Below are 18,040 nucleotides of genomic sequence, written 5' to 3' on the forward strand. Positions count from 1 at the left end.
ATCTTCAAACCTGCAGGTGAATATTCAGAGATGAAACCTGTAGGTTTCAGCTTCAGCTCTGTTTGTGCTCCACGACCTTTTGTCATCATGATACCACAATCACCTATACATCTGTATCATTTTAGTTTACATGTAAGTTAAAATGGGGTTGTTTGTTTGGAGTTTTTAAGTACATGACTAATAACATAGAAAGCAAACACAAAAATATCTCCTATATTGGCATTCCACTGACCATGCTACCCTAGTAACAAACAGGGTGATTCATGCATTGTCCCGTTGTGTTTTCTTTGTCCTCTTGCTTGAAGTCAGGCGCTGTGTGAAATTAAATGCCCCAGACAATGGCTACATCAAGTGTTCAGGTGATGGAAATAACTATGGTGCAACATGTGAGTTTTCCTGCATTGGTGGCTATGAGCTGCAAGGAAGCCCAGCTAGAGTATGCCAGTACAATTTGGGGTGGTCAGGAGTGGAGCCAAGCTGTGCACGTGAGTATTCTACTATTTAACCAGAGCAATGGTTCTTTCTTGCAGTGAGAATTTGTGAAGGGGGTGTAGGGTGCAATGCAGCTACAAACTTTATTGCCTTGGAGGTAAGAAACTTAAAGATCTTTATCTCCTCTGCCAATTTGCACTTAGAGCTGAAACCTTTGCTACCATTGGCTGCTCTTCCCTAGAATGATGATACCTCAGAACTCATAGCGTGTTTTAGATCAAAGCTCTCTTCAAAACTTCACATTCTGAAGTCAACCCATCTTGCAAACCAGAACAGTTTAAGATAAAATTATTGGCTTTAGTGAGGCCAGTGTTTCACTCGTATCTTCTTTATCATTATTTCTTGTTCTTGGGCTTCTGCTTTTAGAAGCAAACCTGCTTTCAGGATGCTGTGTAACTTTTCTTTTAATTTTCATTCTAGCCATGAATCTTAATGTGAATGTGAGGACTGCAGCAGCACTTCTTGATCAATTTTACGAGAAGCGAAGACTGCTAATTATTTCAACTCCTACTGCAGCCAACTTCTTCTACAGGTTGCAGTTGGGAATGCTGCAGGTAAAACCAGGGGTGGGATTGAAAGTATTTTTATTTTCTAAAGAAAGACAAGAAGACAAGCTCTGCTGTTTGATACAAACCCACAAAAGTCAGCTATGATATTGTAGCCACTACAGGATCTGGCTGAAGCAGTAAGAATTAATCCAGAACCACGTTTCATGGGTTTGAGTTGAACCATCTCTCCCAGCCTCTAATTCAGCTCTCTACTAGATTGTGCTGCCTCTGACCAGTTGCTGAATCCCAGGCAGTTCTGGCCCTCATCCATTCTCCCCAGATTAATTTAATATTAATTTATGCTCAATAATCATACCATAACTCAGTTCCTAAAGAAGTTGAAAAGAACCCAAACCATCCAGCACTTCAGTGGTTGCAGTTCATGCAAACTAGTCTTACAGGCTTTGTAACTACAATGCAAGGAAGTGTAAACAGCCTCAGAAACAAGCAGTGCACCAGCAAACAAAGGAGCGGAGACCTAGTACAGAAATAATTCAGAGTGCTGGGTTAACTTGGCAAAAAAATTCAATATATTGATCAAAATGAAATAGTTTAAGATACTAAATTTAATGGCTATAGTACTTTGCCCACTGCTTGATAGTGGTCAAAAATGGCGGCCAGAAAGAAAACTTTCACAGTCAACTTCAATTTCACATACCTTGCTTTGATTGCCAGATTACTGGCTCAGTGCTCAATACCCTGGCATCTTGTCATGTGATTACAAAGACAAATTTATATTTGTAAGAGTAATGAAGAATCTGTTATTTAACATCCCCCGCAGTCAAGAGGCTCTACTTTACAGTGTGAATTAGAGACTTTTCAAAGTCAGGCTCAAAAGAACACCCTGTTCTCTCACTGATAACTGACAACTCTTTCTTCTTTTAACCCTTCCAGCCAGCACAGTGTGGGTTAGACCTCCGACACGTTACTGTAGTTGAATTGGTTGGCATCTTCCCAGCACAGATAGGAAGAATAGGTGTAAAGCTGCTGCCCCCATCACTTGCCCTGCAACTCAGGTAAAGTAAGCTCTCACTACCATTGTGTTTGTACCTTAGCATGTGAGATGTATTGCTTTTGATTGTCTGCATCTTGCTTTCTAAATATGCATATTCTCCTCTAATGTACGTAGCTAGACACTGGAAGGTAGATGATGAGTAAGTTTTAGGATTAATTTGCTCTCTGTGTCATAGCTACTGCAAGCTCATGGGCATTTGGTATTTATGAAATTAAGAGCATAGATGTCAGCTTATTTCACATTTAAATGGATCACAGCCATTTAAACGTGAAACAAGCTGATGCCTATGCCACTCTTTCAAATGCCATGTCCTCCTTGCCTGTTTGCTCAGAGTGAATTTCTGAATTATGTTAACTCCCTATGAACCCCTTTGATCATGTTAGAGGTTTATAATTTTGGGTGCTGCCACTGAAGACAGTTCAGCTGTGTCTGTATTTGTGCTGGAGTTGATCTGATGCAGTCCTGACTGGCTACAATCACTGTGCAAGGACAGCCTTGGCACAGCTGCCAGTGCAGCCCCAAATAGCAGTGACTGCTCATCATCTCTGCAGTGCTGCTGGGGGTTGTGGCCAGGCCAGAAGAGAAACCAGTGGCTGCTCTTTGAAGTCCCACAAGTAGAAATGATATAGGAAATCTCAGCCTCCTCAGCCTGACTACAACATCAGCAGTTTTACTGAGGTGCCTAAACTGTTTTGACTTGGTTTTAGACTGGCAGGGGGTAGGTTTTCACTTGGAAGGATTCAAGTGCCAGCATTTCCTAGGGCCAGGAGAATGACCAGAGCCAAAAGTGAAAGCCTCATCGGCAGGGAAAAAGGTAGTTGTTTAGGAAAAAAAGGCCAGGGGTATTTTAGGCAACATCTGTTGTGATACGCCTGAAGAAATGTCCGCATTTTTTACTGTCCCCAATTAAAACCCACTCCAAATCAGACTATTTCTTGGATTGCAAAAAATAAAAATATTTTTTCTCTATAAAAGGAAAAAGAGAGCACAAAGCTTTTTTTTCAAGAAAGTTATCATGGTTTAACCCCAGCCAGCACCTAAATATCCCACAGCAGTTATTTGTTCACTCCCCTCCCACCCTGAGTGCGATGGGAAGGAAAATCAGAGAAAGGTGTAAAACCCATGGGGTTGAAATAAGAATAGGTTAATAATTGAAATAAGGTAAAATATAATAACAGAGGAATAAAACCCAAGAAACACAAGTGATGTGCAGTTTGTTTACTACCTACTGACTGAGGCCGAGCCCATCCTCAGACAGTGATTGGTGGCTCTCAGCCAACACCCCCCAGTTTCTAAACTGAGCATGGTGTTCTGTGGTATGGAATATCCCTCTGGCTAGTTCAGGTCAGCTGTCCTGGCTGTGCTCCCTCCTCAATGGCAGAGCTTGCGAGACTGAAAACTCTTTGATTAAAGTAAGCACTACCTAGCAACAACAAAAAAAATTGGTGTGTTATCAACCCTGTTCTCACACTAAATCCAAAAAACCAGCACTGTACCAGCTCCTAGGAAGAAAATTAACTCTATCCCATCTGTCATAAAAGCCTTTTCAGCACAGGAAAGGTGGTGTTGGATTGCAGGTCTCTAAAGGTGGGGAGTAGTTTTTTTTTGTCTCTACAGCTGAGACACGGGAGGAAGAGAGACTGGTCTTTTATATTCCCAGAGTTGGCAAGCTGCTTCATCCACTAACTAAAGTTGAAATGGATTTCTTGTGCCTCTGTAGAAAATAATAAGCTCTGGTAATACCTCATTCCTTGCCTCCCACAACCTTTAATGGAGCTACATTTCAGAAACGGGTATAGTATGACCTGCCCTGCGCTCAGTAGAAGTTAGCTCTCCATTTGATATTTTTTTCCTCTGTTACTGCAATGTGTGAATTGCAGCATTCCAGTTCCGAAAGGCACTTAAATCAAAATGAAACACATGCTTTAATATCTGGAATAAAGGTGCTGTCCAGAATTTGCAATCAATAAACTAATGAATACAGGTACCCTAGTTAAAACTTGGTACCTTGGAACATTAGCATTAAGATTTATAAAGGGCAATATTTTTAAGTGGGATGAGGCACAAGAGGAATGTAGTTCCCTGTCACCATAGATAGCTTAGCTTCAAATTTCATTTTAGTTTGAATTTCATTTTAGTTTGAATTTCATTTTAGTTTGAATTTTATTTTAGTTTGAATTTAATAGCCGAGTTTCCTAATTGCAAAAAGATGTCACACAGAGCACCCAAACATGTCAGAAGGCAAAAGAAGGTCAATTTTGGTACTTTGCACCTCACCAACACCCCCTCTTTTCCCTGTCCTGACACCATTCTTTCACAGGTGGCTGAATTTATTTTCCCCACACCAGTGCCATTGACTGACTGCATGTCTAAGGCTCTCCTAGTTCATTAACCCCTCAAGCAAAACATGGAAGTGCTGCCTTTTTTGTTGCTGTCACACTCAAATCACCCCTTTTACCCTGTGTAAGGAAAGGGCTCTGCCGTGCTTAGCAGTGGCTTTTGTCCTCCTACATTGAAATCAGTTATCTGGTGGTAACTCCAATAATTTTGTCCTGCTTCATCTCACTGTGGTTTTACACCATGTGGCAGCCAAGAACCGGAATAGCCTACTTGTAACTAGCTGTAACACAACCCTTTTCTTTGGGCAATGCATATAGCACTTTGTCTTATGGTTTGGTTTTGGTTTTCCTCTTGTGATAACAATAGGTAATGGCACGTGCTATAGTGCCAGGTCTGAGAAGAAAACAGAGCTGACTGCAGTTACCTTGACCCTTCCCTGCTGCATAGGTTCAGCATGCAGCATGTGCAGGAACTCACTCTAGCCGACTCCTTTTTCTTACAGCTGAACAAAGCAGAGCCTTTACAGCCCCTGTTGCCCATCCCTGCCACCTTCTGCTGAGTTCCAACAGGCTCATTCTGCCACTTTCTAGTTTGAAGTGCCCAGGCAGTAGATGATGGGTTTTAACAAGTTCCTTATTTTGCAGGCTGCTGTTAAGGATCCCCCATTACAGTTTCAGCATTGTAGTGATGGACAAGCACGGAATGGACAAGGAACGCTATCCTTTCCCAGCAACCCCAGCTGAGCTATTTGCACTTATTGACAATTTTCCTCTGAGAAAAGAAGAGATGAAGCTGCAAGCAGAAATTGGCCAGTCGTGTCCCTAATTCAGGGCTGTAGGGCTTGCAGTTTTCAGTGAATCTTTTTTTTAAGTCCACATAATTCTCCTTTTGGTGCTACACAAAGCATGGCTTTTTTAATCACTGACGTTAATGATTTTTTATGTGTGTTAAGTTGGTCTGGCTGTGTAGCTACTCTGCACAGAAGTATACATGGTGCTTTCATGGTGCTTTTTTGTACTTTCAGCCATCTTGAGATAAATGTGTACGTAGGATTGCTATCACTGGAATTTCTTGTACAGAGAGTGAAGAACTGAGGCATGGTTCTGGGAGTTTATTTTGGATTTTTCATCCAGTGTAAAATTAAGGTTTCCTTCTTACTGTTTGTAAGTCTTTTTATTAATAAAATATTGTTTTGCAAACACATAGTTTTCTAAAATACCTCTTGCCCACTAACGTTGATTAATAATTCTGTGATTAAAATACCTCTGCGCAAACCATTACAACAGAGACATTAGCCTCACACTGAATACGTAAAAGCAACCCAGCAGTGTCTTTCAGATCCACTAATAATATGGATGATCACAGACACGAAGCATCAGCTGAAGGCAACACTGAGTACCTGTTTTCTGCAGCAGAGAGGAGACAGCTGGTAGTAGGAGAATGGAAGCCATTAGCAGGAGGAATATGACAAAGGAACAGTAAGCAGTGTAAAAGATGGGCAGTAGCTAAGAAAGGCCATGTACTATAATGCTTGACAGAAAAATACCCTCTTATCTGGTATGCTTCTGGCTTTTCACGTCCAGGGGACTTGGAGTAGCAGATTTCATTCCCTCTTCATCTTGGAGAGACGGGGCTGTTGATTTGATGGCAGGGAAACATTACCCTCAGAGAAACTTCATCAAGGATTTATCATTTTCAGATCTGTGAAACTATTTGTTTGTAAGTCATCACTTATGAAAAAGTTCCCTGCTTAATGAAAAGAGTTAGGAGGCAATCAAAACAGGAAAAGGGTTTTCTATTGTTTTATGATAGCCAACAGTTTTCCCAGTCAAGAGCACAGCTTTGTTTTGTTTCAGCCAAATGCTGGTTTGTCTTTGACTGTAAGGCAGATTTTTTTAGTTTTACACTCTGGTGTGAGCAGAGGATCAGTTTATCAGCATCTTTAAAGTAATCCTCCTTTCTCCTCAAGTTAAAGAAAGGGAAGGAAAGGAAGAGAAAGGGAAAGGAAGGGAAGAGAAAAGAGGAAAAGGGAGAAAGGAAAGGAAGGAAAACAAAGGAAAAGAAGGAAAGAAGAGAGGGGAGAGGAAGAAAATGAAAGAGAAAAAATCTCTGACGGGTCTGATTTTTCTACTGTATTGCTGTAATTCCAATCTGCTGCTGCTCCTTTTTGCTTTTGGTAGAGATTCAGTGCATCCAGTCATCTTTCATGGCTGGGTGAACAGGAGAGGGGCTTTGCAATTGCTGCAATCAGGAAAGCCATTGCAATCACTAGGCTGTTACAGGAAACAGAATTAAGTGGAGTAGAGTGCACGAGTGATTGGATTACTAGTTATAGTTCTACACAGACCAGCTATTAAAATCTTGTGATTAGGAAAAGCTGTTCTTGATTAGTAACAAGAGGTTTCTGCTATTGTCTGTTGCACATTTTTGTGAGCAACAGTGAAAAACATCATGTGCCATCTCTGTTTTGGAGTCAAATCAGCCTGCACATACGGTATGCAGGGATGAGGCAGATTGGCCTTTTGGGAAAGGAATGTTTGAACAAAGGACTTGGTATTTCTGGCTTTAACCCAGCATTTATACGTGCAAATAAACCCCAAATACTCAAATGTATTCCAATAATTTATCCTGTAGACTTTTGGTCCCAGAAAAATAACACTGCATAAATGAGGTGCAGTATTTACACTAGTGCACTTTTTTCTTTTTCTAAGTGTTTAACAGAAAATTCACCTCCCTCAAAGTCATACAGGTTGGAGTCTCTCATACTACCAACATGGCTCTTCTTGCCATAGCTCTAATCCTACTCTGCTCCAAAATGCAAATACTGTCTAAAACGTGAATTTTACCTGGGAGGATTAAAGGCAGTTTCCAAGAAGCAAGACCTGCCATGAATGAGTCTTGTCCTTTCCAGCCCCACCTCCAAGGCTATTCATGGCAGGAGATGTGACAGATCACAGTGTGTGGATACAGCCATGGGCTGGAGGTTCCTGCATCTGGAGATACTTTTCAATTCTGAATATGAAACAAAAGACTTAATTCTTTTCTAAAATGTTTTCATGTTTCTGTCATACATCATCTTTTGCAAACAAAACTACTGGGATAAGCTGTAGGAGGCAGCAATTTCTCACGAGCACAAAACAGTGTTGTAAACAGCCAGATCCTACCCAAGAATTAACCTAATTTGATGAGAACAAACCCTGCTGTCACACAGCTCCTAACACACACAGAGCAGAAACCAATTTGAAGTTGCACATCCCTATTCTTGAGATTCAAACCATCCCCTCTGGGACTGAAAGCGTTTTGTTTCAATGAAAACACAGTGACCCTTACAGCTCTGCACGAAATGACTTGCATAACAGTGTGAGTCAGACTGCATCACATAATGAATAAATATGCAGAGGCTAAAATGTAACCTGAAGTACATTTAAATGCATTTACTATCACAACCTACTTTTTAAATTGCCCTGGTGTAATAAATAATTGAGCTTAGGCTGTGCAATTTCGGTGCTAGGTTGCTTCTGGCCACTCACCTCAGTCTGTGTTAGTGCTGTACATCCACAGAAGGGAGTGAGTGCTTCACACTATCAGGAAATGGCACAGCTCCTCTTGGCTATGTAGCTGCTGCACATTTCTCTCTCCCCGTTTGTGGCTAGAGGGGTTTTTTATGGTGGTTCAGTGAAGAGTGCAGAAGCATTTGCAGACACTGAAAGGCAGGGAGCAGCAAGGCTGCTTGGGCTAAAGGAGCCATTAGCAGTTGTGGATAGTATGTGCATTTCTCTGCCTTCTTTAAAGTGGTGATTCAGCTGCTGCATGCTCTGTAAAATGCAAGGGAAACAGATGACAAAAACAAGTGTCCATGCAGAATGTGCTAGTGCATATCTAGTTACCTCCCTATCTACTCCCACCCATAAGGTACTAAAGAAAGACCCAAATTTCAGTAATAAGATTGGCTCATACTTCAAGTTTACAAGGAGAACTTTGCACCTATCACCTCAAAAAGAATGGGAGGAGAGACTGCATTTCAACTGTACAGAAGAGCCTCCAAGCCCCTGAGCAAATGCTTAAGTACAGTCCCAAGCAAAAGCACAAGGAGCAGAGAAATGGCAGGAGAGCTCTTTACCACCTGCAGCTGCCTTCCAGTTTATGGGGTTTTGACATCCCACCCCCGTAAAGGCCAAAACCCACATGGGGACAAGCTAGACAGAAGTGGTGCGAGAGCAATAGCAAAAGCCAGCTGCCTATGCCCAAGTCACACCAATAGACAAGTGAGCATTGCTGAGGTGGCCTCTCTTTAACCTGGGCAGAGGAACTCAATGCCCCGAGCCACGGTTTCAGACTACTGCAAAAGGAGCAGAGGCAAGCACAGCTCCACAACCCAGAGGCATTTTTTGCCTCCTAGTTTCTCAACAGTCAGGAAGGGACAGCAAGATGCAAAACCCCAGGAAACTGGAGAACCAAAAGAAGATACATATGAGCCTTCAGCTCCAAGAGGTAAGTTGAAGGTGACTCAGTAGAAAGTATAAACTGAGTGATCAAATGCTTTTTGTCTTTTCTTAAATACACACACATACATACGCACACACGCACACACATATGAGGACCAATAATTACAGAAAAGCTAGAGCATACCTGCATTTTCAGGTGAGCAGGACCTTGATCTAGGGAAGAGACAGGAGATCCTGAGATGGAGGGGAGGACCCGCTGAACATGCAGGATTAAGGCACATATAAAATAATTTTCTAACAAGAAGGAAGAAAACACCATGTTTCCCTTATTAGAATTGCATCTTAAAACTTAAACAGGTTTAATGCTTATGAAATAAATGGCTTCAAAACACTTAGAGTGTAGAAATCAAGACAAGTTAAAAAAGCAGAGACACTGTCAATGGAGTCCCACCTCTGAAGACATGCCAGGCCTCTTGTATTATTCATCAGATATAAATGAAGTAATGCCTTTACCTCATGAGATAATATGGATATTCCTAGGAAACATGCTTATATCATGCTGTCATACATTTTAGGAGAGACAAGAACACAGCAACGTTTCAGTATTTTAATTTAAAAGCTAGAACAGTAATCTTGACAACAGCTGCAAATGTGTTACCAGCCATCTTTGTCCACAAAACTGAACATACAGCACACAGTACAAAATGTTCTGGGCAGGAAACATTTGGTTTTGTCTAAATTTAGGAGGAACCTAATGTACCGCAATGCCATTTACTGCTACTACAGTTTGCATCCAGCAGAATAATTAAACAAATAGCTAGAAACAGATTTCATACAGAACAAAGGCAGAATGAGGGATACATGACAGTTTCTAATTGCTGTAACAAATTATTACATTTGGCTTTAGGCAAGCTTCAACAATTTGAGCTATCCTCAAAAGTATACGCCGAGCTGTCAGGAGCAGCCACATACTTGTTATTGCCACAAAGTGGAATTGTTGAAATGACTAAGGGCCAACACGCTGCAAGGGTGAGTTTCGAAAGCTACCTTAAACGCACACATAAAAGCAAGATGAGATTCACTTCCCAGTATCAGTGTCAATACACACAGTATAATTGACACTGTATTATTACAAGTTATCACACAGCATTTGCAAACATGAAATCGCCAGGCAGGAAATTCATGGAACACAGTGGTAAGGTTCTGCTAGCATGCTTCTCAGCATCTCCTGATGATTTATGGTTAAAGACATCACTGCAAATAGAAGTCTACATCCTATATGGGAATTCATCACACATTCCACCACCATTTCCTAGGGTTCTCAAATGCTAATATTTTTGTGTGTAAAAATAAATAATAATTGTATATATATTAAAAACAAATAAAATTAAAAGAGTTCACAAAAGTGCATGGCCAGCTCTCAGGAGATGGCTATTTTTGTCATTGCTGCAAAGTGCTGAAAATCAATGCTCTACATTAGGCAAGTAAAATTTTAGGTTTTACCTCGTATGGATAAAAATAAGTGGATCTATTACTGAACTGCTGCATGCTGCCTCTTTCCAAATACTGGAGCTTATCGTTCAGGTAGAACATTCTGATGAGGGTTGCTGAACTGAAGGGAGAGATGAAGGGAAGAGAGACACCCTTGCAAAGATTCAGGTACAACCCTTCCTATCTTGTATCCACAAACAAGACAGCTGTGGAAATAGGACTCTCAGCTCCCTTCCAAAGGTCAGGAGATCCAAGCAGCCTTTCTCTTCATTGACTTTACTGATCAAACTGCAAAATTTACATGCCTGAAGCTGGGCAACATGCATACTCAAGAAGCCAAAATTATCCCAGTCCCTCCTTTTGCCTTTTCATATCAGTTAGCACCAGTGGATGCTCAATGCCTGTTCTGCTGTAATAGTTTAGGTGATATTTTGCAGAAAGAGTCTAAGTTGTATTAGAATAATTGCACTTGGAAGAGCCTAACTAGGCAGGAAAACTAAAATATAATACATAGAAATGTTTCTTTGATGCTACCTTAGCCTAATCTAAATTGGAAGAGGCACAGAAGAATAAGCTTCTAGTCTAATGCACCATGATCAAAACATACTCACCGTCCTAATGTTTTTGCTCTTAAAACATCTGCTAAAGCATCCAGCTGCGAAAGAAAGATCAAAATGTGGCATATAAAAAGCATCCAAAGAAGGCAATGGCACTTGGATTAGCCCAGAAAGATGGCAAGTGTCCCTCAGTCTTCTTAGCTTTCCTCTCACCCTCACTCATACATAACATGATGGAGGCGGAAGAGATGGGGAGGACATTTCAAATCTATTTTAGCCTGCTTTTGGCATCTAAGCATGCAAACAAGAGCATCAATATTTTTGAAGCCTGAAGTCCCCATAAAGCTGATAAAATCAGCAGAGTAACATCTGGAGCACAGGGCTGGATACTAATGTCTGATGGCAGGGCTTGGAGAGCCCTCAGCATCAGCTCTTTTTGATGGATACTGGCCATAACCACACTGTCTAAAGATGTATTAACTTACAGCAAAAGTTGCCCTTTTATTTCATTCTAATGCCTCAAACTCTCAGAATCGGATCACGAGGGGAAAAGATAGTGATGAAAACCCTGTAGTTACCTTGCTAGAGAAGTATGTATCAGAGTAAAATGCATTGTGCAACACACTTCCAAAAACCACTGTAGGGAAGATTCCTTCTCCACTGACACATCTTCAGTTACTCAAGTCTGTGTGGAAAAATACTTCAGAAACATCAGCTCTGCTCTGTCTATTCACTCAGGGAAGGAGTTTATGAATCAATGTTAAAATTATGACTATTTTCTCCTAAAAGTTAGTCTTGAATAAACCATTCATCCACATTCAATACCATAAACATGCATACAAAAGGAAGGCCCTAGCTTAATTCCTGGTTTTGTGTCTTTTTGTTCAGCCTGGTAACACACAGTACATGATGACTCACAATTATAGGCAATTAATTCAAATATCTGGGAAACAAGAAATCACATCTGCAGTTAATCATCTTGTGCTTTTTCCAAACCATAAATCATTTTTGTAAAGGATGAGAACAAAGATATAAGAGATATAATTAAATGTGACATTTTCCACAAATCAAACGCTTCCTACAAATGTGCCAATAACATCACAGAAAAACGAAGCTTTCCAAATTGCTCGTGTTTATATAATGCTCATCATCTCTCCAAAGCTCACTTGAGGCAGAGTATGATACATATTATATGCTACCATAATGCAAAACTGTCACTACTAACCTAGGAGGTAATTTCATTGCACTACTCTAAATCCCATCTATGGCAACCACCACTGGCTTGGCCAAAATTACTTCCCAGGTGAAATGATTCCTTTTGTATGCTGAACTGCGGTTGACACCTATATAGTCTATTTGTAGCCCAGCCTATAATTTCAGGTGCAGGGTCAGAGTGAAATGTTGGCCCTTTGGAAGGAAAAGGCAGAATTTAAAGCCTGCAAATGAGCCGAGTGAGGCTTCCAAAATGTGTCCATTCATCACAAACTCTGCCATAGGACCAAAATGGGCAGAATTTCAAGTAGTAAAGCACAGGCTTTTTTCTTTCAAAGCAAGAGTTCTAAGCATGAACATTTTCACTAAATCAAGATTAGAAAATATCATTCAAAAACTAGACATGTACTCCATGTAAAAGTTTCGGTTCATTTCAAAGCTTTAAGGTTTTGAATTTGGCAAAGGGAAAACGTGATCATTTTGGGGCCCAACTTGAAGATTATTTTGTGTTCTTATTGTTTTTCCCTGTTTCACCATCAAAATGAAGCAAAATTAAACAATGCAACTGCCCAGTGTTCCTCTACAGCCCTGCCTGGAATTTAATCCTGAAGAATTATTTTCTTTAGATTTAACAAACTTACATGATTCATCATTTTGAATCAACTTCCAACAAGTGAAAAAGATCAAGTTTGTGTCTCTATGTCAATATAATGTTATTATTCCCAAAATAAATGCAGGTTTGCTGTGCAACCAACCAAGACAACTCAGACTGGTTCTGTTAGAGAGGTAGTTTCAGTGTCAAAAGTTAGGTTTGGTTTCACTTTGGGGGATGCTGATTTAAAATAAATAAATAAACAAATAAACAAATAAATAAATAAATAAGGAAACAAAAAAAACCCACCAAAATACTTAGAGACAGACTCTTATGATAAGAAAAAGGTCACAAAATGTATGCTTGATATCTGTGCTTTAATTTACCAGCTAACAGCATCTGTGGCATAAAATGAGAAGCCAGCTAAGACAAGACTAGACTTGTTCACTGACCAGTTTGACCAGGGCTCCAGAAGAAAATGAAGAATAGATTAAGAATTAAACTGAAGTCAGTTTTCTTGAGCAACTACTGACTTTTGGGTGCCAAACTGAGATACTGTAAGCAAATTCTATTTTCCAAGATGACTCAGTGATTTCTGAAAATCATGGGTCTCAAACTGAGCATATATGACTTTTTAAAGTCATATCAGAACTGGAACAGAAAATATCCATAAGGAAACAAATTGGTTTACTAAAACTAAGATACTATTTTTAACAATTTTTTTTTATATAATAGTATTAGGATTTTTAAAAGACTGCTTGTAAACTTCCACTCAAACCAAAACCACTACAAAAAATCCAAAGGAAAAAAAAGAAAAAAAAGGAATGGACATTAAATGTTAAGGTTTTGGATTCAGCTGTAAATACATGTACATAATTATACGCAAGGACAGCTACAGATGTCAAAATTTCCAGCTGTAGCTATTTAGCTATCAGTTCATATCCTGTTGCTCAATCTAGATTACTTGCAATTTGTGGATTGTGAAGCGCAACAGAGGTACCTCTCAAACCAGTTAGATCTTATGGTCTTTATACGCCACAGAAATCTTTGGATACTGTTGTTCCAACCTACAGGAAATAATAAATTCTTTGAATTACTATTTTTCCCAGTAATTTATGGAAGGATTACATTCCCATATATTTCAGTTTGTTTCATTATTACTGTATTTCTTCCAAAAATAAAAGATTTCAAAAAAAATTAAAAAGGTAAGAATTGCTATAGTTTAATTTAGCAGTTCAAATAAGAAGCTGTGTTCTAATTCTGGAAAGCTCAGAAGAAATGTTGTTCACTCAGTTTACTGATCTTCCTTTGTTTTATAGCCTGGGCAATCACATGCCATGCAATTACATTATTACCCAACCTCGCAATCAGAGATGTGCTGTCCTTGGCAAAAGCTTATAATCCTATTTCATTATGGTAGGAGTAGCCCACAACAACTATTCAAAACATCAGGCTCTTCACATGTAATCTGCGTAAGTCACCAAAGGATGAGGTATCTAACTAGGTGTAAAATGACTTTAGGAAACCAAATGGCAAAATTACTGTTGAGCAGTTGTCACAGATAATGAGATTAATGACTGAATTGTCGAAAACCTGCTCTTATCATTAAATCCACTGTTAACTCATAGGGAATGTTCAGGAGAAAAGAAGTCCTACTCTGGTTAGTAATTAGCATGCATAGGCACGCCTGAATGGGATCCCAGACCATTCAGAGAAAATTCCACATTCCAAATCATTCTGGCATGTGCTTTAATCACAACACTTTACTACACAATCTGTTGAATCAAGGTCTTAGCTATCTATGTCCAGGTCCAGTATGTGCCTCATCTCAGCAATGTATCAGATGAGGACAGGCACGTGAACATATTCTTTCTGTTCAATGACATCAGAAGATCTTAGCTAGAGCTGTCAACTGAATGAAATGCAGTAATACCATGTAGTTCTGGAAACTAGGGGGTTTATATGATTTATTTTCATGAGAGATTCTTTGATTATGTTGAACTAAGTCTGCCTTTTACACAGTTCATTAAAATAACCCAGACAATAACCAAACACCAGCACTGTACACCAGCTCACTTACTGCCTGTTTCTAGTGTGCAACACAGTGCATTGGCCTGCCTCGGTAGGCTGCTTGGTTCCAAGCCTGCCATCCTGAGCACTGCACAGCCCAATAAGCAAACATAAAGAAACATTGTTATGCTTCATAACATTATGGCTTCTTATCTTTTAAATACCAAAACACAGACTCACTCTGAATCTGCTTGTACTGTATCACTGCCATCTTCTAGACCACCTTTGACCTAGAAAGAGTTATGTAAACCAGGCATTACTTGCTAAATGACACATTAGAGAATTTGCTTACTCTATGCCCCTCACAGGCAGAGGTGTTCATCCACTGAACACCAGTCACCACAAGGGATGGAGAAAGCCGGTCTGATCTCTATACAAGGTTAATTCTCACTGGCTTCGTGAGAAACGTAATCCATACAAGAAGCCTGGGTTAAAAACATGCACATCAAAGTGCAGAATGCATTAAAATCTTGGAGCCTTAATATCCAAGGCAAAGAGTACAACCCTTCTTCACTTTTAAATAGGCAAATTGACAAGAGCCTGAACACCACTGAAGTTGGGAGTACCTGTGGTACCCCTCAGTAGTTCAAGTCTTTGAGTCTGCGTTTTCCCATGCTGGATCTTAGCATTAATATTCCCTCCACAGCAGCTCCTGGACTGTCAATCATCTTCTGCCAGAGGTGTTGCTCTTCCCCTTGAGAGTCCATCCAGTCAACCTCCTTGCCATTACTTACACCTGGCAATTATAAAAACATGAGGCATTTTGCCATATTAGTAAGTATTTAATATCCTCGCTCATTTGCTCCAACAGCATGTGAGAAAGATGACAAGTGCTTTACACTGTATACACTTCACCACCTTACATGGAGTTATACTGGAAACAGGTAGCTCCTGGAGAGCACCAGTTTGTCATTAAACTCCTTTGTGGTGCATGGACAGATGCACACAAACCTCCTCGCTCTGCAGCACAAGCAACATCCTCCTATACAGAGGAGGAAAGGATTCACACCACTTCCAGATCACACCACTGTCAGGAAAAAGGCTTCTGCTGGACAAAAGTAGTTTATTTCTCACTGGGATGCTAAGAAACACTTCCAAAGTATTCCTAGTTCTTCTTGATTGCACAGAAGTACAACCAACACCAAAATTTTACATCTCTCTCAATGGAGGAAAGAACTAAATCATCTACAGGTTACATGTTGCCTTCACTCCCTTTTCAATTACCCCAAGTTCCCATATCCTTTCTATACATATGGTAACATTTCCGTCCTTCATATATGTGAATCACACGGATGAGAAAGGAGAGCAGAATAAGAAAAGCAATCATGAGTCAGATGGGACCTTACCATTTCCAGTGCTTAAACGGACACCTCCCAGAAAAATATTACTGGACAGCGACTCCTTGTCCCACACAGTCAATTCTAAGCAGACATTACGTATATCCCTTGAACTCAAGCCACTGAAAGCAAAGGTATGATTCCACTGGGGGTTCACACTCTTTTTTATTATGGGAGTTTTATGTTTTGTAGCTTTGCTGTCATCTGGGAGCAGGTATCTGGGAGATACAGAAAAGGAAATTTGAGTATGTTGACAGGCTGTCACATAATATTCACAAGGAATTACAATCATGTAGAGGCTCAAATGGGGTCAGAACCCCATCTCCCACTGTTATACATTAGGCATAAATTAAGCACCTGAAGAGCATATTTTGCATTTGTGTTCTATTTGTTCTTATAGTTACAATGTCAGTTATCACCAGCAGAAACTGGAATTAGGTCTCCTTGCCCCATGTCTTGGGTCTTAACCACAATAATTTTATTATTTCAGTGAGGCTAAATATAGACAGAATCATAAAAACGCTGTCTAGAAGGGGCCTCTGGAGTCACCTTGTCCAGTACCCCTCTCAGAGGAGGACAAGAGGTACTCCACTAAGAGAAACTACTACTGAGGAAGGAACTTCACCAGTCTAGCATCGTTATTTTTTGTTGCCTACAGTCCTATTGGGTGCAGAAACACAAATGCTGTAAAGTCTGGAGAGCTTTTCACATTTTACTTTCAGTGGACAATTCCTTTAGGGAAACTAAAAGAAATTAATACTCTAGTTGAAAATCAGAGTTCTCTACAAATTTCTATAGTCTGTACCTCTTCCTCCTTCAGCAAAGTTCCACAAATATGTGGTTGCACATAAACACTAAAGGGACAGACATACAAACAAATTATATCACTAGACCTCGATCAGGATTCCTGTGCAAGCTTTTCCTTGACAATAAACATGAGCTAGTTTACAGCAGTGGGATAACTATGGGCTAATATATGTCATATTACCTCAAACTGACAGTGCAGATCAGAACACTGCGGCACCTCAACTGGTTCATGTAACTTGATTATGCATTTGGGTGTGACACATAACAGAACAATAGTCTAAGGAAAACAGACTTGTGTTCCACTCTGCTGAATAATCCATGTCAGCAATAGCAGACACCACTAACTAAAGACAGTCTAGAGAATTACTGGACACACATTGCTCCTGCTAATGTAAAAAGGCTTTGACAACATTTTTCCCTGGAGTTTGTTGCAGGCTCCAGGTGGAAATAAGTCATAATGGCATCAGACAGTCTATTTTCAGTAAACATCTTCACAAGTATCAAGAAAAGAGGGATGGCATGGAAGAACAAAACATAGGAAGAACAGCTCAAACTTTTTCTACATGGAGTGTATGAGCTTAGTGATAGTTTGAAGCGTGCTACAAGAGCACAATAAATTCTTTGTTCCACCAAGAAATTAAAGCCAGGATGTTTTCTATATTCCCCATTTAAATAATAACACTCAAACCATTACTAATGAACAAGAACATATCTAAAAATCAGCAATTTGGAAAGCTAGCATTGAGAGCAAAACCTGGCAAAGAAAAACGTTTTAAGCCATCCTAAATGCACCCACATGCATACAGGTGTACAAGTGGCACAGACCTTAAATTTTTCCAAAATTACTCATCTTTAAAATGAAACCTGAAAGTCAGCAGGGCAGAAGTTTTAAACATCTTTTGTCAAAGAACATTAAATGTTAATGAGACACAGGTTTAAAATACTACATTTGAAGTCAGTGATAGACTTTAAATGTGCTCCTTGACACTGTGCTACATGCCCAAGAGCTTTCCCAATTAAGCACTATAAAAAAAATCCAAACAACCCAACCCAAAAGTATTTATAGTATGAGAGAAAAAAGAAAGTTAATCTTCGCATTGAGCGTATTTGCTTGAATCAAAACAGGATCTCCTC

The 18,040-nt window shown here is 39.9% G+C and overlaps 2 protein-coding genes across 8 annotated transcripts in view; one reads left to right on the forward strand and one right to left on the reverse strand.

Moving 5' to 3' along the window:
- SRPX (sushi repeat containing protein X-linked) overlaps positions 1-5,596 on the forward strand; it is a 42,702-nt gene extending 37,106 nt beyond the window's left edge. For both annotated transcript variants that reach the window (XM_065677193.1, XM_065677194.1), the window contains 4 exons: positions 306-485; positions 913-1,046; positions 1,935-2,056; positions 5,040-5,596. In XM_065677193.1, coding sequence (XP_065533265.1) covers positions 306-485; positions 913-1,046; positions 1,935-2,056; positions 5,040-5,220 — 617 coding nt within the window. In that variant the 3' untranslated portion in view covers positions 5,221-5,596. The remainder of the gene's footprint in view (positions 1-305; positions 486-912; positions 1,047-1,934; positions 2,057-5,039) is intronic.
- Positions 5,597-13,945: 8,349 nt separating this feature from the next.
- The window catches only part of SYTL5 (synaptotagmin like 5), an 87,481-nt gene continuing 83,386 nt past the window's right edge, over positions 13,946-18,040 (reverse strand). For all 6 annotated transcript variants that reach the window (XM_065677189.1, XM_065677192.1, XM_065677187.1 and 3 more), the window contains 2 exons: positions 16,109-16,317; positions 13,946-15,498 (listed from right to left, as the gene is read on the reverse strand). In XM_065677189.1, coding sequence (XP_065533261.1) covers positions 15,341-15,498; positions 16,109-16,317 — 367 coding nt within the window. In that variant the 3' untranslated portion in view covers positions 13,946-15,340. The remainder of the gene's footprint in view (positions 15,499-16,108; positions 16,318-18,040) is intronic.

The sequence above is a fragment of the Lathamus discolor genome, chromosome 4 (assembly GCF_037157495.1).
Source record: "Lathamus discolor isolate bLatDis1 chromosome 4, bLatDis1.hap1, whole genome shotgun sequence".
Classification (NCBI taxonomy): Eukaryota; Metazoa; Chordata; class Aves; order Psittaciformes; family Psittacidae; genus Lathamus; species Lathamus discolor.